The 24,068-nt window shown below is 37.6% G+C and overlaps 2 protein-coding genes across 2 annotated transcripts in view; one reads left to right on the top strand and one right to left on the bottom strand.

Moving 5' to 3' along the window:
- LOC134650828 (uncharacterized) overlaps window positions 1–1,175 on the bottom strand; it is a 27,467-nt gene extending 26,292 nt beyond the window's left edge. Inside the window, exons 1-2 of the mRNA XM_063505761.1 lie at window positions 937–1,175; window positions 769–829 (exon numbers count right to left, since the gene is read on the bottom strand). The gene's annotated coding sequence lies outside the window, so the exon portion shown is untranslated. The remainder of the gene's footprint in view (window positions 1–768; window positions 830–936) is intronic.
- LOC134651060 (protein I'm not dead yet-like) overlaps window positions 1–24,068 on the top strand; it is a 25,950-nt gene extending 1,882 nt beyond the window's left edge. The window contains exons 2-15 of the mRNA XM_063506045.1: window positions 5,325–5,472; window positions 7,029–7,181; window positions 7,649–7,764; window positions 10,027–10,141; window positions 11,052–11,157; window positions 11,956–12,016; window positions 12,257–12,382; window positions 13,507–13,621; window positions 14,310–14,425; window positions 15,366–15,457; window positions 20,206–20,298; window positions 21,288–21,487; window positions 22,685–22,822; window positions 23,918–24,068. Of these exons, the coding sequence (XP_063362115.1) occupies window positions 5,325–5,472; window positions 7,029–7,181; window positions 7,649–7,764; window positions 10,027–10,141; window positions 11,052–11,157; window positions 11,956–12,016; window positions 12,257–12,382; window positions 13,507–13,621; window positions 14,310–14,425; window positions 15,366–15,457; window positions 20,206–20,298; window positions 21,288–21,487; window positions 22,685–22,822; window positions 23,918–24,037 (1,699 nt within the window). The 3' untranslated portion in view covers window positions 24,038–24,068. The remainder of the gene's footprint in view (window positions 1–5,324; window positions 5,473–7,028; window positions 7,182–7,648; window positions 7,765–10,026; window positions 10,142–11,051; window positions 11,158–11,955; window positions 12,017–12,256; window positions 12,383–13,506; window positions 13,622–14,309; window positions 14,426–15,365; window positions 15,458–20,205; window positions 20,299–21,287; window positions 21,488–22,684; window positions 22,823–23,917) is intronic.

Here is a 24,068-nt window from a genome sequence, read left to right as displayed (position 1 = left end):
ACCTGAAACAAATTCGTCCTTCGGATTTAACAACAGGTGTACTTAAAAAAAGTTGACGTTTCACAATCCAATGGTCGCAAAATATAGGGCACCATCTATTTCAACAGTCAAATTAGGAGGCATGATATTTTCTTAGATTTTACATCTCTACTACTATCGATAACTCTTTACTATTATTCAATAAATTTCATCTAGGTAATCAAACTGTACCATGAGTCCTTGATATTTACGGGTTAAACAAAATGGTTTTTTTTTCTACAAAGGTCAGTTCAGTTTAAATCCCCTGTAGCTTTTAAAGTCACTGTACTCAAATCCAGTCTCCGACAGTTGAATTCAATCTGACAACTCCCGTTTCAAACATTATTTTTGAACACTAGGTAGGTACACACTTTTACACAACCGGCATTTTTGTAGAGTGAACTGTGAAAAACGCAGATCTTATAAAACAAATACGAACAGAAGATTTTTATATTCTATACCTGCAGGCCCCACTTGATTGCGAATCCTCAATTGAAATTAATTAATTAAGATTAATTAATTATTTAAGAGTGACGTACCTATAGATAAAATACAAAGTACTAGAATTGGCTAATTAGCTAACTGGGATTGAGTTATGGACCTTATAATCGGTTCTGACTTAAAGATAGAAATGGCTAAATGCAATTTCCTGAAGAATATAAAGTTTCGTTTAGCTTATTGTGTAGCTTTACCTTTTAAATACTAGTAGTTCTTTAATATAATACAAACATAAACATAAGCTTTACCTACCAGATCTTTTTACGGCGTTACAGTCGTTAAAACGATTGTAAATCTCTGTTTTCTTCCAATCCTAGAAACAATAAAATAAATTAAAAAATGCTTATTCCGCTGTCACAGCTGCCAAACGGGATGGCTCATTGGACATTTTCAGCGTGTAAACAGCTAGTTAAAACTAACCTGTTGATAGAGTCGTGCAGAGCTACCAGATCTCTTCCGCACAAAGTAATCATAAATACTTTATAGCTTTATTCATCTTCCATGTAAATGAAAAGTTGCAATTGAACACGTTAACGAGTCATGTTGAACACTTGTGAACACAGGCTGGTCGGGTTGACGATATCAGTTTGATTCGTATAGCGGGCGGGCGAGAAAGTCGACGGCAACACACTGCTCCGCCCAGCTAGCGCGCGGGAACTGACTGAAACCGCACGCGAATCGGCAATCCTATTCCACGCGCTTTTCTTGCGCAGTCAAGCTTTCGCCTGTATAAGCACGATCTCCGATTATGCATAGTTGATATACATCTCTAAATGTCTTTTTCGGTTGTGATAACGCTCACCTGCCTTTATTAAGCGATGCGAATAACAGTCCAGCTACACGCCTTGCCTGTTGCCGGGCTACGGGCTCACCGACGCTGCCGCGCCTAACAGTTCTTTTCCCTAAGACAAACAGTATAGTATTGCTTGCAATTTGATGTGCGTGCCGTAGACTTCACCATAATAAAGCGATGTCACCTTCTGCATTCACGGCTTTTAAACTTTTCAGAATCAATTTCAAATAACTTTGTAATTTATTCAAGAGTGTACTTACCCTAGTTTGATGGACCTTAATACTATTTTACTTGTGTTACCTACCTATGGTTAGTAGATGACATGAAGTTATATTTTTTAAACTGGAGCGAGTTGTCACTTTTTTTGCCATACTAATTTGAACCTTATCACCGAGACAGAAAGTTGTTCGTACCAGACTAGAGAAAACGGTCCACTTGAGATAGAAAAACCCGAGCCCTGTGTCTCACTCGCACATGTTGTCAATGTTAAAAAGATACCATTATGGTAGAAATTATATCAATAAACTACTGAATTTAATTACCTTCTTATACAATTTTAGTGCTATATTCAGACTACAGTTCTGATATCTTTTAAGTAATTTGTAAATAATTATGATGCCAATATTATTAACTGATTAAACCAAGCGCATACACAGCAAAAAAAAAACTAAATTTTAGTATGGTAGAAGTTGTAGTAACTTTAAATATTAATTGGTATCCCCAACTTGATGACATTTCTTCAAAACACGTGAATACGAAATTTCTTAAAAATTGTGAAGAAATGTTGTGTTAAAGGTTGTTGGAGTGAAATAATTGCTAATTGTGGAATATTGTTTCACAAGAAAGCCACAATTATTACATTTTACTATAAAAATACAAGACAACATTGTCAAACTCATTAGGGTGACTATGATGTCGGCACGTTTTGAATCGGTCTCACAGAATTCTTATTAGTTATTATTAACGTAGGTAATGTAAAAGTAAGTTTAACATAATAGGTACCTTATGTCTTTATTTCGGCATGTTTAATTTAAGATTTGTTGTAGAACAATTGAAGGGATGTTTACAAAAACAACATAACTGCTTAGACCGGTTGACACTTTTTTAAGAACATTGTTAATCGTTTCAGGTGTCAACCAGTGTAGTCAGGTATGTTGTTTTTGTAAACATCCCTTCAATTGCCAAAATTTAAAACCAAAGTGCTTAACTCCTTAAACATTACAGACTCTCATTTATACATAATATTTTGTTAGGTGTGTTAAACTGTTTATATATGACATCGATTCTTTATAGGTAGGACACATTTCTGTCAATAGAAAAAAGGCACCAACTTTAAAAAAAACGTCATATTTGCTAAACAGATCTTCAATGACGCTTATACTTAAAAAAAAACTGAAGTGGACAAAAGGGAAGTCTACCTTTATGAACATACCATGAGTGAGTGCGAAAGAGGCCGACTACAAATGAAAAAAAAACCTGACCACTTAAAATTTCACTTTATTTAGAAAATGACACACCCTACTGATATATTCCATGTTATCCTAATATCCCACATACAGATGTCTTATGGTCACCCTAATTAGAACGAGATGCAGGGCTCTAGTTTGACTTCTCATGTGGACACACTTTTTGGTCAATGTACTCGATCCAGTTTATTAACTCTAAATCCGTGGTAGATGATAGTTAGCAATAATTTCAATCTATCACAAAACCCAATATTGTTTATTTAATTGAGCTCGAGTTACTGTTTGTAAAAATATTATTTCTTACTACTTATTTAAAAATAAATACGCTATGAACGCTATGAAATATATTATTTTGACATATTTCGTTTGACACTGACAAATTGCGTTGGTTTTTTTATTGGCCTGGATACTAGATTTATAGACTAATGGTAGGTACCTATAGTTGGTCAAACCAATTTATCAGTCAGTAAGAACAAGGAAAAGTGTAGTGTAAGACAAAGATAGTAGGATTCTCTCTGTCTTTGTTTGAAATGAGACAGTCCTTTGACAAACTATACATGTATACATTGCAGTGTGGTCAAACGAAGAACCTTACAGTAACTATGGACGTTTAGTCTTACTCCCTAGCACCTTGGACCATTGTGTACGTCGGGCATTAAATTTTAATTATTAGTCTATAGGTATACTACATACTACGTAGGGGTTATACAGTGTGTAAATCCAATACGGGCGAATATTTAAACGGTGGTTAGCATAGGACCTAAAAAGTATATTGAGATAGATTTTACTTAGAAATGCATTGAAAATTTTAACCATACAAAATAATTCGGCCCGCAATGTAATACACCACACAAGTTACGGGATACGAGCTTTTTAAAGTAACTGTCAACGCTTGTTGGCAGTTACTATAAAAAGCTCGTATCTAGTAATGTCATGTCATCTTCTGTTTCTTAATGTTTGCAGTACATTGCTGCTCGGTACATGTGGAAAAAATTAATCACGGGGTCATAATTAAGTGTAACTTAAAAAAAAACATGATAAGACGGGTAAATTCTATATCTGGTTTAATTTATTGCCCGTATTAGACTTACACACTGTATTCTCTTTGGCTATACTACTGAAAAATAAAAACTTGGTCACTTGACACTGCTTGACACCAAAGAGTATAATATATAGACACTAAGTCAAACTAATATTCAATAGGTATTCTATTGTCTGTTTCGTTTCAAATTAATTATATCATCAGACGCGCTATATTAATTGCGAAAAACAGAAATGTAAGTAGAACAAACAGCTTCTATTTATTTATTGAATCTGCACTTTGTAATGTAATGGTCATGTAATTTTTTTTTCATTTTTTTTTCATTTTCATTTTTTCATTTTTTTCAATTGTATTTAAAAATTGGAGTCTTTGGAATTCTCAGAGGTCACCTCCATTATTAGGTAAACCGGGTAAACCATTTTAAGTAAAAACATAGAGACTTGAATCCTTAAAAGCACAGGATGTTAAATAATGTTAATACATATAGAATAAAATAGAAAAACTCGCGACAACGGTTGCTAATTAAGACTAAAACTTCAGTTACTAGAAGAAATTAGAAGAAGGAGACATGCCAATTTAATTTTAGTCGGCGCAATGATACTTGCTGATGTAAGAATCCGAGGCCGGTTGTAATGAATTACGAAACCTTCATGGCGTAGCGGTAAGACCCGCACCGTAAACCCGGAGGTTATGGAGGGTAACTACCCTACATACTCCAGCTCTTGGAACTTTGGAGTTATGTTCGAACTTCGAAACAGCATTTGAAATTAGTAGTCAGTTTTAGGAGATGATTTTAAACCGTGCCTTAACCTAAACCTGCATACATTCCGCGACAAAAAAAACTATGTGAAGTCCCTAACCCGCTCTGCAGGCGTATTATGGATGGCTATATCTACGTGATAAAATAACTGTCACTTTTTAACAACGCGGAATAGAAAGTGACGGATACCATTTTATCACGCTGTCACGTAACAGACAAGAACGACCATCATATCCGTGGTGGGTCAGCGGGGGGATAATATAGCCCAATCCTCTAGTGGATGATAAGAGACCTGTGCCCAGCATAAGCACGTATACATATAAGCTGAATTATTGTTTGTATGTCGTTGCGGAGATTGGGAAGCTTGCGCCAAACTGAAGCAAGGAGATAGATGTATTTTCGAGAATTTATTTATGTATAAAGGAATATAAGTACGGGGTGGATGCTGCAATTGTGCATGGCATTATTTATTGTCTTTTTAAAATAGTCTCATGAAACCAAAATACATCTAAAACAGCGTAGGGTGCCGCCAGCAGCGCAGCAGCGCAGTCAAGGCAGTCAGGGCCGCTGAAGATAGGAACTACCGTATTATCCGCGCTGCTTATCCACACAGTGGCAATCAATCTAAATACCCCAATCTTGTTCATTGTTTCCGCACTGTTTTGCTGCTATATACCGTCTACTTTAGAAACTCTGCCAAGATTGTTTGATTTTTTTGCCCATCGGTTAACAGCTGGTTGCTTGTAGGTTCTCTCGGAAACCGGGTATAGATCCAGAGTCTCCAGTTCCTGTGTCTAAGAAATGCAAGCTGTTCTTTTGCACCCACTTCAGTGGCATAGTGGCTTTTGTAGTGCCATTAATTTTTCTACCCATTCTTTCGCCTTTTCCACCAGAGGTAAGCCGATCGAGGAAACCGATTAATAGGCCAATTTGAGTTTTAGTTATTCGATCTGTTTCCAATTGATAGCGTATTATGCAGTAAATTAATATAGAAGTGAAGAAAAATTAATCATGAAACGCGTTTAACCACCATTCTGCCATCAACGCCGGGTAGCCCCGCGGGTCCCTATAAAGTTCAGCTATCGCATTACAAGAGCTCATACCCCAACTACCCAACAACATCGTAATCTACGAGCATTTGGTATTTCTACCTCTAACCGTGGCTGGCTAGAGCCCTGGAGGCCATAATTTTATAGTTGTATACCGTACACTGGCTGAAGTATATTTATTACAAATAATATTAATTCGATCCCACGTGGGATCCACTTTGAAATTGGGGAAATCATCGACAGTATCGATGGAGCCATACTCGTGTTACCCAAACATTGATTGATTGAATAACTAATAAAACTCGAATTGACCTGTAAGTTTATTACTTGTTATTATTCATTTCTCTTTTCCACCTTATAATGAAATAAGTTTAGTATACATAATTATATATTTCTTGTGTTCAATCCAACTAAATTGTTTTACAAAAGTCTAACGATGTAGCCGGATGAAGCTGTATTAAAACAACCCAAAAGGCAGTTTAGAATCGGCTTGATGACCGTTTATGTCTAATAAATATTTACGCAATATAGGTAATGTAGGTACAGTTAAGGCAGCAGGAATTATGTGCTTGTATTTAATACATTGTCATCATCATCTCCCTCGCGTTGTCCCGGCATTTTGCCACGGCTCATGGGAGCCTGGGGTCCGCTTGGCAACTAATCCCAGTAATTGGCGTGGGCACTAGTTTTAACGAAAGCGACTGCCATCTGACCTTCCAACCCAGAGGGTAAACTAGGCCAGTATTGGGATTAGTCCGGTTTCCTCACGATGTTTTCCTTCACCGAAAAGCGACTGGTAAATATCAAATGATATCTACCAGTAATACATTGTGAATAATCAAATAAAACCTGCAAATTATATCTCGTCGTCAATATATTAGTTAAATGATTTTTTATTCTTTATTCCATTGTAGTCATGTTCATAATACAGTAAGGTGTTACAAGCATAAAACGGTATAGGTACATGACACCCTGTAAGGGCACACAATATTATTGTCCTTAAGACTAAAAACATGTACATTACATTAACTTCGGTTATTTTAATTTTATATTAGGTAGGTGGCTTTATTTACAAGTATCCCAGGATACTTTAGTTGCCAGCAACTAAGCGGTATTAAAGTAGACTACATTTTACTTATTCAGAATAAACTCATGAGTACAAAATATTCCAGCTTCATATTTGCTGGAAAAGTTTGATCATATGTTGGAATTTAGTAGGGGTTGCAGGAGACGATGCTCTACAGCAGCTCCAACTTCATTTGGTTTTTACTCCCTAACTCTATTCTATTAGATACTCCCAAACTATCGAGATATTTTTTAAGTAAGTACAAATTCAGTACAACTGTGTAATGCTATTTGAAGGAAAGTTCCTTCAAATAATATATTTTTTATCTATTTCCAGAAATGGCAATGGTGTGCCTACACTCTGTGCGTGATGGCCATTTACTGGGTATTCGAATGCATCCCGTTGCCCGTCACGTCTTTCCTTCCCGTCATCATTTTCCCGCTAACCAACATCATGTCTACGCGGAGAACTTGCATGGCTTATATTAACGTAGGTTTAGTTCTATCAATTATAGATTTATTACCGGCTGATAGTCAGAACATAAGAGAAAAACCGATAAATGGACAAAACTCGATATGTTGACAATGAGCTGAACATATGAAAAAAAAATTGAAGATTAGACTATCTACTTCAAAATTTTCGATCAGCACTGCTGTGATCTGGGTGGCCTAGTGGTTAGGGCGGCTGCCGCGAATGCAGATATCGCTGGTTCGACCCTGTACATTGACGGAGGACTTGCTCATTTTTTCTTTCATTTATGACATCTAAGATACCAGTTTACTTAAAGCTTGTTTATCTAGGTTAGGATAGGAACGCATTTTTAGGTTATCAATGATTCCTTTTCATTTGATTTATTACTCCATCTAAATTTGTTATATCTGTTTAGAAAACAGAAGTTTACATACGCAAATATGGCAAAAGTAGACCGCCATAATTTAACTCAATCGATGTTTCAGGATACTGTAGTTATGTTCTTGGGGAGCATTATGCTCGCGTCGGCGGTGGAGCAATCCGGTCTACACAAGCGCTTGGCTCTGTACTCCATCAAGATAATCGGATACTCGCACTATAAGTAAGACATGGATGAAATACTTGGTGCATAAAGGTTTTTAGTTTTTACTCGATTCGGAAAAATGTGGCCACCAATTGCCGTTTAGTTGATAAAGCGAAAAATAAGCAAAATAAAATTATATGACAAAGACCAAAACTTGAGGAATCGGGAGGACAACAATGTTAATATAATATACTCGTACTGATTCATGCATAGATTAATTGGTTTATTAGAAAATACAATTCCCTAATGAGGCTGCCACTGACCGGTCGACGCAGTCTTAGTGAAACGTAGACAGCATTTTTAAAGACAATTTCTATTTTGTAAATCACTAGCGACCCGTCCCGGCTTCGCACGAATTGACAACGTATAGGTACATAATTCTTCCTCTTGAATCACTCTATCTATTAAAAAAAAACCGCATCAAAATCCATTGCGTACCTAGTTTTAAAGACCTAAGCATACATATAGACAGACAGCGGGAAGCGACTTTGTTTTATACTATGTAGTGATTAGAGCTTTATGGAGTAGATAAATTGACTGTGACGTCATTTGCTAGTGTTTTATATTGAATACATAGTGGTAGACCGTTTTGACAGTTCGAAAGTATAAACTGATTCTGCGAGTAGTCAAATACCCTGTAGGCGCGATGTTACGATAACTAGCGTTGTACGGTCCTAATGGTAGTACAGTAGAGTCCGATTAGTACGACTTCGCATATAACAACCAACCGCTTATAGCGACGTAAGACGTAAGTATAGGCACTTGTTTGGTTTTAGTATGAGCTACTATGAAAGTACAACCGTTTATTACGACTCCGCTTATAACGACCGATCGCTTTTAACGACGGAAATTGACTCAAAATCCGTCCCTCGAGTCCGGTTACAAGTTGTAACTTACAACGACGAGCGACGTAGTTTTTACAAATAAATATGTAGTTGGTAAGAAGCTTACTCCGTCCGGCGCACCTAACTACCCTCGCCCTTTTGCATATACGCAGCAAGATGAAATAGTCATGTGACTTTTCGTAATCTTGCAAACTAAATAAAACCCAATTCCCATTATTCAATCGAGCTTAAACTTCACATACCTACATAATTATGTACATAAGTTGGGTACAATGCAGTATTTTGGTAGGTACCTTCGAGCTGATCTGATGATGGACATAGGAGATGGCCATAGGAACTGTGTGATAAAACAACGTCAGATCCCCAAGAATTACGACTTTTTATTTTACGGGATTCGAGTAATTTGCGGATGACGAGTGAGTTGACTACGCGTACCTTGAAAAGTGTGACTTCTTCTAAACACACAAGCCTCTCCATTTAAGACAAAGTGTTGTAATACTAACGTAAATAAATATTTTAAAGGAAATGTTTTTTTTTTCTTTGATTATCGCATAAGTATTAATAAATACAAAATGACGTAATTATTTTAATTAAAAAATATATTAAAATTGGCAGTTCGTTTTGTACGACGTCCGGTTAGTACGACGTAATATCAGCGGTACCTTGGGCGTCGTTATAACCGGACTCTACTGTATTTCATCCGAAGTAACGTGTAGGTGGTGTTGCGATTGACAAAAAATGACGTTTGACAATTCAAATGACCGCAAAACATATGGCGCAGTCCAGCGCCATCTGTTTTAGATGTCAAACTAAGGGGCACGTTTTTTTCTTGGACTTTATCTCTCTATTACAATAGGGGACCGTACCTCTCTTAATACAACAAACTTTGAGGGCTCATCGTCCATCTATTAGTCACTTTCTAGCCTTTTCAATAAAGTACTTTTTAATCTGACCGAGCTTATAGCACCAGGCGAGATGGGTAGTGATACGAATAAGTGTAATCACTTGCCTGTCAAATAAATGGTCGTATCTGTCTTTTCCGTATCAGTCGGGCTAGCACATGATTGGCGCGACAGTATCTCGCGGCGAGATAGACTACCCGTCCTTCTTTTATTAACATAGGTTAGCAAAAGACGGGTAGCCTATCTCGCCGCGAGATACTGTCGCGCCAATCATGTGCTAGGGGTGCAGATTTAAGAGACACTTGGTTTGTTTTCTCAATTTTATGATTTCTTTATAGAAAATAAGATTGTACATGTCGTTTTCTCAAATTCCAGCACACAGTTAGGATTCTGCTAAGTAGGTGTATATTACAACATGCTAGGTGTATATTAGTAACATTTTGAATTGAAATGTCGGAATGACAATTCAATTCAAAATGTTTAAAAATGTCAAAAAACACAGTTAAATCACGTGATAGTTAATATCTTTGCAGAGTGTTGTTTGCTGTTTCTTTTGTGACTATGTTCATATCGATGTGGATCACGAACACCGCCGCTGCTACAATGATGGTGCCCATAGTGTTTGCTTTGTTAAAAGTTTACGAAAATGTAAGTGTTCATTTGGATATGTTTTACTAAAATCATAATACACTTTTATTCACTTGATTTGTTCTTGTGGACGTATAGGTATAGTCATAATAGTCAGAACTCCTAATGTTCAGAAAATTTAAAAGAAAATGTGTACACAACATACTTAAATTAGGGCTCATTTAGACGATGCGAGGACTCGCATGCGAGTTTCATTACATTGCGAGTTTTGATCGGTCGGTTGAATTGGACGTAACCAACAGTCCGCATTGTAACTTAAATCGCATGCGAGTTCACGCGCCGCCGTCTAAATCAGCCCTTAATGCTGTATTAGTTCGGACAATATTTTATTCTGTGGTTCGAAAAACAAAAAATGGTTCGATTAACTTTAAACTCTGATAAGTCCACTCTGCCCTTACGATAAAACCCCTTACCCTTATGTTAAATCATAAAGTAACTTATTATAATACCTACACATACGAAGGTAAATTTAAGCGACTCTATTGTCGAACGCTAAACAGTTAGGTACTTATTTAAAATGCCAGTTGTACATACATTATACTGCCGTATTCGAACTTCAAGATATTCACAAGAGACGACACATACTAGATCCATTCTAGATACGTTATAGTTTAGATTTCAACTACTTCTCTTTTGCAGCGCAATTCGGGCAACCAGTGTCACTTTTACGATAGATCGTGTTAGATATCTATTAGATGTGAATTAGATCTCTAAGTAATATCTTGTGGCAATCGTTCAAGAGTATCTCCAGAATCGCGGAAATGTGAAATTTGACAGGTTAGATCGTAAACATGTCCTTATCGTATCTTGGCGATGTCTAAAAGATATCTAATAGATGTCTATTACAAAATCCGAATCGGGTAACTGATAAAACACATAAAAAAAATAAGCTTAAGTATCTTTTTTTCAGCAAAATATCTATAAAATGTACAATGTAAATCACACAACGGGAGAAAAAACGGCAACGCCCCTAACAAGCTGTTACTTTTGTTGTATCACATTTGCAGCAACAATTGGTGAGTATTATTGGCTATTTGCGAAATTGGTGATGAGGTAAATACAAGGGATAGGTACCAGCGCACGACGTGGTGAAAATACGATCTTTCGTGGGAGGGCAGCTGACAACTGTAATATGGCCCACACTCACCAGGGCGGCGCCACAATTATGCATGGAGCGAATAATTGCATAAAAATTGTTCGTGTGATCCTATTATAAAACTTACTTCGTTCGGTTTATAAACCTACAATGTATAATTATTGTTTTAAACTTTCACGATTTTTACGCATTATTAAATTGTACAACGGGACTTAATCGCGTATCTAAGTTTTAAGATTTACCTCCGACGTTTCGAGGACGGCGTTGTCCCCGTGGTCTCGGAGAAGAGAAGACTGGCTAAGTTGACATCAGCATCTTCTAACCGCGCGAGTTTTCGAACTACCCGCACTCGGTCTTGTTTATCAGCTTGAACGTTTTGCTTAGATACGCGATAAGTCCCGTTGTCATTGACGTATAATATCTAAGGACGAGCTAATGGGGCACTAAAAATGGTACTAGTTCAGCGGTTGTACTCACGAATTTCAGCCAATCGTGCAGTCTAACGCAACTAGTTGCGACCAATAGCGGGCGTAATACGAACTCGTCAACAAATCGCGCGCGTGATGCGAACTCATCTACCAATCGGGTTGTAGCGATTTCACACCGCTGTAGTGGCGCACGTCATGCCTCATTATTATTGCCCGTAAAGCCAGTCCCTAGATATAGGTATATGTCAATGCCCGTTGTACAATTTAATAATGTACAAGTATTGTTTTAGGTGGTATCGGAACCCTTGTTGGCACTGCAACTAATCTAGTATTTAAAGGGCTCTTCACTACGTGAGTTATCTAATGTACACTAAATTAGTCTAAAATAAATTAGTATTGCCATATCGACAAGCGCGAAAAGGGTTATCAGTGGCCGTACCACCAGTTGACATTTACGTTAAAGACTGCGCGAACTCAATAGCCATTCCCTCTCTATCGCACGAATACATCAGTGTGAGCGCTATTTGATTTATTTATGTAACCGATAAATGTGTGTTACTATTCCCTAATGATAATAATTATCCTTTTCAGTGCATATCCTAAGGCGCCGGAATATATATCTTTTCCCCTGTATTCTGGATTTGCTATACCATACATGATTGTGATAAATTTGTTTATGTATTTATACCTTGCGGTGTTTTACATGGGGCTTCTCAGGTAAACATAAGTTTTTTTTATTATTGAATAGGACCTTTATACGATTGTACATATCGGCCCTATGGTCCAGTTATGAGTACTTTCAAAAATTACAAAATTCAGTGAATATTTAAAATAATTTAAATCTATTTATTCAGCATAACTCCAGCCAATCTACATAAGCACCATTTGTGCCGTGCCCTATGTTGGATGATTGGCTGAAGCTATGAGCGTCCCCTAAGGGCGCGATTATACTAGACTCTATAAGAATGTGATTGATATCTTCTACTTCTTAAACATAAGTTGTTTTTCCTTTTTTTCGTGCACTGGAGCAAGCACAGTAAAACCCACTTTTTTAAAGATTTAAGCGGAACCACGCTAAAAACGCAACTTGTTTCTAGAGGTAGGTAAAGCGTACCGTAAACAAAATATTTGAACAAAAGTTGTAGCGACAAGACAAGTGTAAAAGGGTGTGTTATACGGAGCAACGTAGGTAAGAATTTATTTTTAACAGTTATACCTAGGTATACTGTTACGGAGTTCTTTGACCATGACAAAAATAATAACTAATCAATTTATTACCATTGTAATTTTAATTTAATGGATCACAAACTATTTTGTTACTAATTCCAATGATTTAACAATATAAATGTATTTTCTGATGTTGACATGTAATATTTTAAGAATATTATCAATAAATGAGTATTCTGAACATGAGTATGAGTATCTGGTAAAAATCTAGTCAGTCAATACTCATCCGATGACAAAACCCGGTGTCAACGAATGTGAAATATCTACCTAGTTGACAACCTCTGAATTTATCGATGGCTTCTCGTGGAAATATTGTTTTGTCTTTGCTCATTAATTTTGTTAAGATGTTGATGGAAGCTTATTGTGCAGATAATGAAGAATTAATGTTGAAGCGCGTTCCGATTCTTAAATCAACACCCTGCCTTTGACTTTACTTTTAATATTTAAGGATTTGCACCATACTTCAAGAATCTGATACGTACTTAAATTGAAAAAAAATGCATGGTCTTTCAACTATGTAGTCCAAAATTCATCCGTAATTACCTTTCTTGGGCAGCCATAGAAGAATGGCTAGTAAAGAGTTTTCCACCTAATTTAACTTTGCTAAATTACAGACCAAACAGTGCTGCTGCTAAAAGTGTCAAAATACCCACTGAGGGTCTAGAAGCTGCTAAAAAAAGAGTTTTAAATGACATAAAGGATCTCGGCCCAATATCATGCCATGAAATTGTAAGTTGAGTAAAAAAATTAATCTTTGTAAAGAAGAAGCTACAACATTGTTTATTGTCGGTAAAATTTATATTTAGGTGTGGCAGTAGGTGTGGCGCCTTCTCGAATGATACCCAATATTTAAGTTTTCCTCTTATTATACTACACTTTCGGTACAAATGCATCGATAAATACGAGTACCTAAATATCCTTGCTACTTACATACACTGATGGGTAGGTACTTTTTTACAACACACCACTTTTATTAAGATTCTCATTCTGGCCAATCTAGATTTTTGTGTCATGAACTACTTTAGTCCGAAACGGGTTGGTACTCGAATATTTTCGTCCTGCTGTAAATTTTATATGAATGTCACAGTTTTTAGGAAAATACTTTTATACTTTTTTTACTTTTTTTTTTTTTTTTTTAGTGAAAACTCCGGCAACATCAACAAGATAATTTATAGAGTTTTTGTTATCCCTTTTGTTTGTTGACTATTTAATTTGACTCAACTTTGTGTTGAACTTGGTGTTGGTTGAACATTTAATTTAAAATATGGAACATTGAAAGTACTGGGATATGCAGAGTAGTTTTACGGTACCTAAGCTACCCGTAGTCTAAATAATTTTAATCAAAAATCGAACGACCTGGCATTGATTCAAACATGCCTTTAGTAGGTGAAACGTTAATGTGTACGGTCTTTTTCAGATGGTACTCTGTCTATTCAGCTTGGCGATATTGCTGTTTTTTTCACGAGCACCTCAAGTTTTTCCTGGATGGGCCGACAGAATACGAGACGGTTATGGGATTGACAATGCAAGATTGTATGTTGTCTTAGTTATTATATTATGCAGAATTTCAACAAAAGGATAGGTTTATGTGCGCATTTAATGTGGATATAAACCCGTTTTAAATGGCAAGCGACTAGCGTTAACTTTCTTATTTTGCCACGGTGTCTATATTTGTTAACGTTTTCATCACTTTCTGAAATAAGTACATAAAACCCGGGCTCCTACATCCCAGTAGCCTCAGCAGCAGCACCTCCGCTACATCTCAGTAGGGATTCTAAGACAGCAGTGGCTGATTCTCAACGATCACGGTAAACTCTAAAACACACCGACTATTCTGTACTTAACACTGATTTAAACTTTCACGATTTTTACACATTATTAAATTATACAACGGGACTTAATCGCGTATCTAAGTTTTAAGATTTATCAAAAAACATAGTAATTTCAATCGGGACGAGGGTTTCAAGATCTCATCCACATGGAATCCAGTCATTAGTAAATGTAAGCGTAAACGAATATCGACAGTCGATAAATCGAATATCGTTAGTGTTGTGTGTCGACAGAGTGACATCCTTAGTGCGCAAAACGTTCAAGCGGATAAACAAGACCAAGTGCGGGTAGTTCGAAAAACTCGCGCGGTTAGACGATGCTGATGTCAACTTAAGCCAGTCTTCTCCGAGACCACGGGGACAACGCCGTCCTCGAAACGTCGGAGGTAAATCTTAAAACTTAGATACGCGATTAAGTCCCGTTGTATAATTTAATATTCTGTAGTTATAATATTTTATACAATCGTGAAATAATGGAGAGCTTTTCAGTCGAGTACCGTGTTAAGGCCATGAAGCTTGCTGAGTGGCCTTAATGGGTACGATGTTGAAAAGCTTGATTATATACTATTGTATACAGTGGACACCATGGGTATGGAAATCTTTGACCACGTAAGGTATTAACAGCCTAAGTTTGTGTGTTTCAGTATCAGAGATTCGGCAGCGGCGACATTTGTTATATTTCTAATGCTGCTGTTACCATCTAAATCGACCTTATTTAAGAACTATAACGCAAATTGTAAATATTTAATGTTTATTTTTCTATATAAATAGAGTGTATACTTTCGCCATTAAATAGGTACAGTACCGGCCAAAAACATATCACCTTCATGTGTTTACGGCAAACCTTTTTAGGGTTCCGTAGTCAACCAGGAACCCTAAAAAGGTTTGTCGTAAAAACACGGAGGTGATATATTTTGGCCGGTTTTGTATACCGATCAAGGTGCTCAAAAATATCTGAACATTCACTTTGTTGTCTTGTAAGAATGATAATATTGCTTTAGTGATTGTTCACATATTTGAGAATACCTTCGTCATTCCGATACTCCTGATGGCGGCAGTACATGAACAGTCAACTGTAGAATACAGTGAGATAAAAAAGCGAATTCATTACATTACGCTTCCCTCCTGACCACAGACAAGACATCCTCTAGACTGAGCATAGTAACGCTAGCCCCTCTGTCACTATATACGGTAGTTTTACTCGAACGTCGAGTCAAAGTGTCAGAATCCCGTGCCGTGATTGGTCCGTGTTTTTGAACGGACCAATCACGGCAAGGGATTCGCTCACCTCGTCCCCCCGCACCCCCATATTTTTGGCAGCATCGGTTTCATGAAATAGTTGCTCTAAACTCCGTCTAGAGGATTCCTAGTCTATGCTCCTGACTTAGGGTAGGGGGTAGGGGGTAGGGTAGGGGTCGTCTTACCTCTCCTAACCTTAGGTCATTATTTCGAAATTCGCTTACATTAGCATACCATCCATTGACGCGTAAATTCACTAAAATTTTTACAAGTACTTTAAGTATCTCTATATGTCTATGTAATCATCTAAGCCTCATTTTCCTCGTCGAAACCTATAGCATTAATAAGAATAACGGAAAGAACTGTCCAAAATTAAATTAATTATAATAATAATAGTGTTATATTATTAGTGCTTTACAATTATATTTAAAACTTTGTTATTTCTACTCAGCATCGCGAGGTTTTACCACAATTAGGACGCTAAACACGGAGAATTCTGTACATTGACATTTAATTGAGTGCAATGTTAGTACTATAACACCAAAAATTGTATGCTCCGATAATTATGACAACAGGGTGATTTGGGGTGAAAGGGACAAGGAACAAATAGACAAATATCATGAGTTATGTAATTCTATGTTCAAGGACTTTGATTTTCCGAGTGAGTTTATTCAATGTGCTAATAAGAGATGTTTTAATCAGGATCATAATTTATTACTGGATAATATGTATAGAAGTATAACATGTACACTTAGAGAGGCGGCCGAATATACTCGCATATCTTCTGCTCGTAAAAAACACAAATATGTAACCGGGTGGAATAAACATGTCGGTAACGCTCATAGGGAGGCTCGGCTTTCTTATCTTAATTGGCTATCGTGTGGGACAGGGATGTTGCGGATGCCGATTTTTTGAAATCCGCGGATGCGGATGCGGATGCGGATTTTTCAAGGCTCACATCCGCGGATGCGAATGCGGATGCGGATGTCAAGATAGTACCATAAAAAACGTCAAATATTATATTTTAGTCATTTATATTTCAAAAAACCGACCAAGTGCGGGACGGACTCGCGTTCCAAGGGTTCCGTACATTAAGTCCCACTCACGCTTGACTACTCATTTCTAATAGGTTTTTTTGGTTAATGACTAAATTACCTAGCAGTCTAGCACTTACGCCGATGCTAAGACGTTCCTGTACCGACCTGTTCCACATCCGCATCCGCATTAAATCGGCATCGATTTTATGCGGATGCGGATGTTGAAAATAATGCAGAAGTTCCGCGGTTGCGGATGCGGATGCGAATATTCGCAACATCCCTGGTGTGGGAAACCTAACAGTGGTCATGTATATAATAATATGTGTGAGACCAGGCGTATATTTAAGTCTAGATTAAAATACTGCCAAAATAATGAGCAGAAAATAAAAATGGAAATAATTGCGGAACATCACTCAAGTGCGAAATTTTCTAGTTTCTGGAAAGCTACAAGTAAATTAAATCCAAGGCCGGGAACTCCTGTGAGTGTAGCCGGTTGCCATGAGCCTATCGAAATTGCGAATGCTTTTCGTAGGCATTTTCGTGTTCAGTCACCCTTAGGGCCCCCGGCGCAGGCGCCCGGCACTGACAGCTCGCCCGAGGACTACAGTGTCACGTTCTCTGCCAAAGAAGTATCTTCTGTTATTAAAAAAATGGCAAGAGGAAAGTCTCCAGGTAAAGATAGCCTCAGTATTGAGCACCTGAAGTACGCCGGGGTTCACTTGCCGAGGGTCCTGGCAATGTTTTTCAATTTGTGTCTTAGTCATTGCTATCTGCCAGATGATCTGATGCACACAGTTGTTGTACCTATTCTAAAAAATAGGACCGGAGATGCCTCTGACGTGTCCAACTACAGGCCTATTTCACTAGCAAACGTTATAGCTAAGATATTGGACAGGCTGCTTGACAGACACTTGTATAGGCACATACATTTACATGATGCTCAATTCGGGTTCCAACCTGGCCTATCCACTGAAAGTGCCATCCTGAGTCTCAAGCAGACTGTTCAATATTACACAGCTAGAAAGACACCTGTATTTGCCTGTTATCTGGACTTATCAAAGGCTTTTGACCTGGTATCGTACGATAGGCTGTGGCTGAAGATGAAGGAAGAGACTAACATACCTGGTGAAGTAATTTCCATTATGAGGTACTGGTACAGCAGGCAGAAAAACAATGTTAAATGGGCAGGTGCGCAATCGGAAGTGTATGGGTTGGAGTGCGGGGTGAGGCAGGGGGGGTTAAGCTCGCCTCGGCTCTTCAGCCTGTACATGAACCGGCTCATCGAGGAGCTTAGCAACACCACCGTAGGATGCTCAGTAGATGGAGTTTGCATAAACAACATCAGTTATGCCGATATGGTGTTGCTCAGCCCCTCGATTAGTGCGTTACAGAAAATGTTACGCATCTGTGAGTCATACGCGGAGGCCCATGGGCTTAAATATAACGCAGACAAGAGCGAGTTCATGGTTTTCAAGGCTGGCACTAAAACATATCTAGATGTTCCACCTGTCATGTTATGTGGGGCGCCGTTAAAACAGGTACAGCAATTTAAATATTTAGGCCACTGGGTCACCGATGACTTAAGCGACAATCTTGACATAGAGAGGGAACGTAGGGCGCTGGCTGTGCGTTGTAATATGCTGGCCCGGCGGTTTGCACGTTGTACTAATGAAGTCAAAGTAACCCTTTTTAGGGCGTACTGCCAATCTTTTTACACGTGTAGCCTATGGGTCAGACATACGCAGCGTGCATACGGCGCCCTGCGCGTCCAGTATAATGATGCGTGTAGGGTGCTGTTCGGGCTGCCGCGACATTGCAGCGCCTCCGCGATGTTTGCGGAGCGGCAAATTGATGGCTTTTACGCCGTAATCAGGAAACGGGCCGCCTCGATGATGAGATGTTTCCGCGGCTCCACGAACACCATCCTACATACACTGGCCGAGAGGTGGGACTCCCCGATACTGCGGCGATGGATTCAACTCCATACTACAGTGGGGAAATAAATTTTTCACCTCAGCAGCTCGAACAAGGGTACTTTGCTACTTAAAAACAGTGAGCAAAATCGCATTTTGCTCACTGAGTGAGACAAAATGAGCAAAATGCGATTTTGCTCACTGTTTTTAAGTAGCAAAGTACCCTTGTTCGAGCTGCTGAGGTGAAAACTTAATTGTTAGTATATCTTAAGGATACATGAGTGAATAGGTAAGTGATGAAGAAGGAATACATTTTTCGGGTTCTCTAATATGTTCTCACTGCTGAGGTGAAAAGTTTTGTGAACTACACGAGATCAAAGTTATTTACATCTCGTGCGCTTTTGAGTCCCTTAGTATAGAATCTTTTGCTTGCACGGGACTCAAAATAAGCACTCGAAGAAATATCAAACTTTAATCTCTTGTTGTACAAATAACTATTAAATAGTGTAAGTAAGTAGTTTGTTTCGTGTATACTAACATAGTTTTAAGTATTTTTAATGTTACTAACTTATTAAATTATATTTTAGTTAATTTTAATTTTGTTGTGTATGTTTTATGGAATTTTATTCTGAAATAAATTATTTGAATTTGAATTTGAATTAATAACCGATCTCTATCGCACGTGCAAATTTATCATTATTTTAAATATATACTGGGTCAACCAAATCTTGTCAGTAAATAGGAACAAAAAAAACCATACTCATTCTTTTCTTTTGGGTGCTAGTACTAGTGTAAGACAAAGATAGTACCTATGATTCTCTCTGTCTATGTTTGAAATCAAACAGACCTTTGACACACTATAATTAATTTTAATAAGTAGTAATTAACATTTAAAAAATTTGATATATTGCGGTCCCGCTCGCACATTTGCATTGATCGCCGGTATTATCGGTGGAATAGCAATGTGAGGTGGATAGAGATACTAAAAGGCGAGGGATCAATACCCGACATTCTTCGTGCTTAGCGTCCTAACTATAGTAAAAAGTTAGTAAAAAGTAGAAAGAACAAACTGAACATTATACTGAAGAGTGAAGATCCGTCAAGAAATATATATACATATCTATATTTTTTATGTAACTCCTACTGTCTCCTCCATATATTGATATATTGTTTACGTCGAAATAAGTCATGTTCTCCTAGAAAGAACAAAGTTTTAAATATAATTATAAAGCATTGGTTGTCACGAGAAAACAAGTGTCCTATCAGGCTATTAATTTTGTTGATGTGTTGTGCAGTTGTCGACGAACTTCCAAAGGGGCGAATTCCGTCTTGCCTCAACTGGGAAGTGATGAACGGTTCTATGCCATACAGTTTTTCATTTTTACTAGGTTAGTATATAAGTGTCGCATTTTTCTTTATGATTAGGTACTTTAACTTAACTTAATCAAAGTAGGTAAATATTTCATTGGGATTTTACATGTAATAGTTATTTGTTTTACAAGGTGGCAAAGTTGTTGTTTAACCGCTCATATAAATATGCTAATATTACCCGAGCAATCGAAACATTCCAAAATTTGCCCCCGAGTGAAACACAACATTTTTCACCACACCAACCCGAAGGAAATATTAACTGTAAGATATCAAATGAAATCCAAATAAGTGTTATTGAATATTTATCATTCAAAATCATCATTCAAAAGTCAATTCTACCAGATAACATAACAACTCCACATTTGAATACTTTGCCTCACATGTGAATAAAATGCAACTTTGCCATCAGTTTTTGAACAATCAAGAGAGCCTTTACCAATTGGTGTGGTGTAAAATGTATTGTTATTCTCCAATAACATTGCTCCCAATAAAATAGCGTACCGCTTTAATACAGCTGGGTCAATCAACTATTTCTTATTGTTATTCTGTCCCATCAGCGAGGAGACAATAATAGCATAAATTGTTAAAAGAACTGCTGTACCATGTTCTACTAACACGCTCAGTAGATGTCCCATTATTGAAAGCTCTTATAACTACCATAAAATGCAAGTTTGGTTCATTGAATAGAGTTTTAAGAGTGACTCAGGAGACCGTAACCATAGCAACGTGTGACAAGAAAAAGTTGATTAACCCAGCTACCAAATTACTTTTACAGTACATATGGGGCTACTTTTCCGCACTAGTGCGTAAAATAGCACTTTTCGTGCGTATGTCGAAACTTTAAAGTGCCATATGTACTGTAAAACGTTGTTCGATACACGTGCGAATAGGTAATTCGCAACTCGTGTCGATTTAAAACACTCCCTTCGGTCGTGTTTTAATTTATCGCCACTCGTTTCGAATTTCCTATTTTTCGCACTTGTATCGAAAATAACTATTCTTTTAGGTGGAGGGTTTGCCTTGTCCACTGCGGCAGGCAAGGATTATTCCGATTTGAATGGAAAAATTGGAGAATTTTTAGCGAAATTGGAGGGCCTGCCTAATGCAGCTATTCTTTTCATAATTATCCTCTTTACAATTTTTATTACTAATTTTGCCTCGAACGTAGCCGTTTGCAACGTGGTTACACCGATAGCAATGCAGCTGGTAAGACAGAAATTGTATAATATCATAGACAAAAAAATACATAGAGTGCTCACTCCATACATCAGTTCAGACTATTAATTTCAGTGTCTACATCTAGCATTGAGTAGCGGAACTATCAGTACTGCTACTTGACAATAGATGTAGCCACCGACCGGAAAGTCTTATGCTGTTGAGATAAGACTTTCCGGTCGGTGCTACATCTATTGTCAAGTAGCAGTACTGATAGTTCCGCTACTCGATGCTAGATGCTAATAATCTTTTTGGTACTAAAACTGATGTATGGAGTGAGCACTCTATGTATTTTTTTCTCTATGATAATATTAAAACATTTCTTGTACCGTAGAATGTTTAGTTAGACCAAAGAGAATAGAGTGTATAGAGAGTTACTGTCATATTTACCTAACTCACATTTATTTTATAGACGGGTCTATCGCGATTTTATTACCTTTATCCTGAAACCTGTGTCGAAACGTCGGTAAATAAAGGTAATCAAATAAATTTCGCGTCTATGTCTATAAATGTCAGTTAATAATATGTGTTCAAAACGCGAAAGTTTTAAATATTATAGTTACTGTCATGGCAAATTATGTAGCCACAGTAAATTTACTGCCATTTTTCGACAGCAGATTAAATATTGATAACGCCATCTACCCGACAGTAGGCCAAAGGTTATGGCGCCATCTCTCGAAAAGATTGCACCATACCTTTGGCCTACTGTCGGGTAGATGACGTTAATTTCAATATTTAACAAACTAACACATATCAGTGAAAGAATAAGGGTCAAAGTCAAATGGCGTTCTAACAGTTTTAATCTGGTGTCGAAAGATGGCAGTAAATTTACTGTGGCTACGTAGTTTACTTTGGAAATCCGCCTCTATTTCAAATTCTCTTTGGTTAGACCAAGATAACCTCTGCAACGATTTTGACAACACAGACTGCACGTGCAAGTGACCTTTATACGTCATATTTTATAGAAATTTCACGTTTAAAATAACAATTGCACAGTCTGGGCTATCAAAATCCCTGCAGACATATCTTGGTCTATCTGTACTGTAGGTAAATAAGTACCTTTAGTTTGTGGTTTGATTGACTTTAATTTTATAAGATAATCTTGGGACCACGATTATTTATTATACATAAATGGTAGGTACTTTTGACGTTATTTTTGATGCTGACCGTAGTTATATTATGTCGCAGGCTACGAAGGTGAATGTGAACCCGCTGTGGTACAACGTTGCGTCTGGGATCGCCGCGTCGTTTGCCTTCATGATACCGGTGGGGACTCCAGGGAACCTTATTGTTCAGAGCGCCGCAAATGTACCCACCTCTCATATGGTATGCCGGTTGATATTAATTATGATTAGTTGAACTAGTAACACGTGTTAAAATTGACATTTAACTGTAATCAACCCTAACGATCGTATCAGCGCGTGTAAAGGGTTGTTAGAGCACAGTAGGACACGTTTATGAATATCTAGCCTTATTTGAGACCAAATCAATATGTTATTTCATATAATAATATTTAAATTGGGAAGTGGCAGTTGCTTCAAGATTTACAGCCAATTCGAACGTGCTCTGGCATCAAATAGATATTCAAATCATATTAGTAGCTGTCATTCGCGACTATTGACCCTCAGCACACCGAGCGTAAGCGTATCGTAATACTCGCGTAGAACGAGAGCGCTACGAGCACGTACAAGTTCAAACAAGTCTGCACACGAAGCGTAGTCCTGGCGTAGCGTATGAGATTTCTGTCGTAATTACGACAGTCGTAGCGTAATGCTGTCGGAAAAAACAAAGCGTAAATAACTTTGTATGCAAACAGTTTCCTCGTAATTAATTAACATGGGGACAGGGCTGGTAAAAGAAAGATTGTCGATACATCGGCTGAAGACATCTGATGCCATGATTTAAACTAATGAGATTTCACTTATAAAACTATTATTACGCTTACGCGACGATTACGCTTACGCGCGCAACACTCTACGCGCGCCTCGTACTCGTAACGTTTTTACGATACGCTTACGCGTCTCTTACGTTACGACGCAGTGTGCTTAAGAGCCTTTATCTACCCAAGCTTGTATTGTATTGCGGTAGTAATATGTATCTTATGAATAATTTATATTTACTATCTACGTACGTAGGTATATCATTTTTTTAGAGTTTTCGATATTTAGTTACAGTTTCATGTGAATCCTCTCAAAGTAGCTGACATAGTATTTGTTTAAATTGTGGACCAACCACACATCGTTGCGATTCACTCTCTTTCAGATTCAGTTTGTTTTGCACGGAGGCACCTAAATGCCTGGGTATATTTTCGTTATACCCAGTTATATACCTACCTACTACTGTTATCTTGAAGTTCTGACCACGTAAGCTTAAAATAAAAAAAACTGGACTAGTTTCCGTTGAAATAAAGTTTTGTTTCAGATCATAGCAGGCGCCGGTCCCACTGTCACTACACTGTTCTTCACTTGGTTGTTCTGCTATTTCTACGCACCGGTTATATGGCCGATTTTGAAGGACAACAAACCGGAGTGGTTGGCATAATAACGCAATCATGCTCATGCCACTATTTGAA

This window comes from Cydia amplana, chromosome 9, assembly GCF_948474715.1.
Source record: "Cydia amplana chromosome 9, ilCydAmpl1.1, whole genome shotgun sequence".
NCBI lineage: Eukaryota > Metazoa > Arthropoda > Insecta > Lepidoptera > Tortricidae > Cydia > Cydia amplana.
This window is presented reverse-complemented; position numbering and strand designations above follow the sequence as displayed.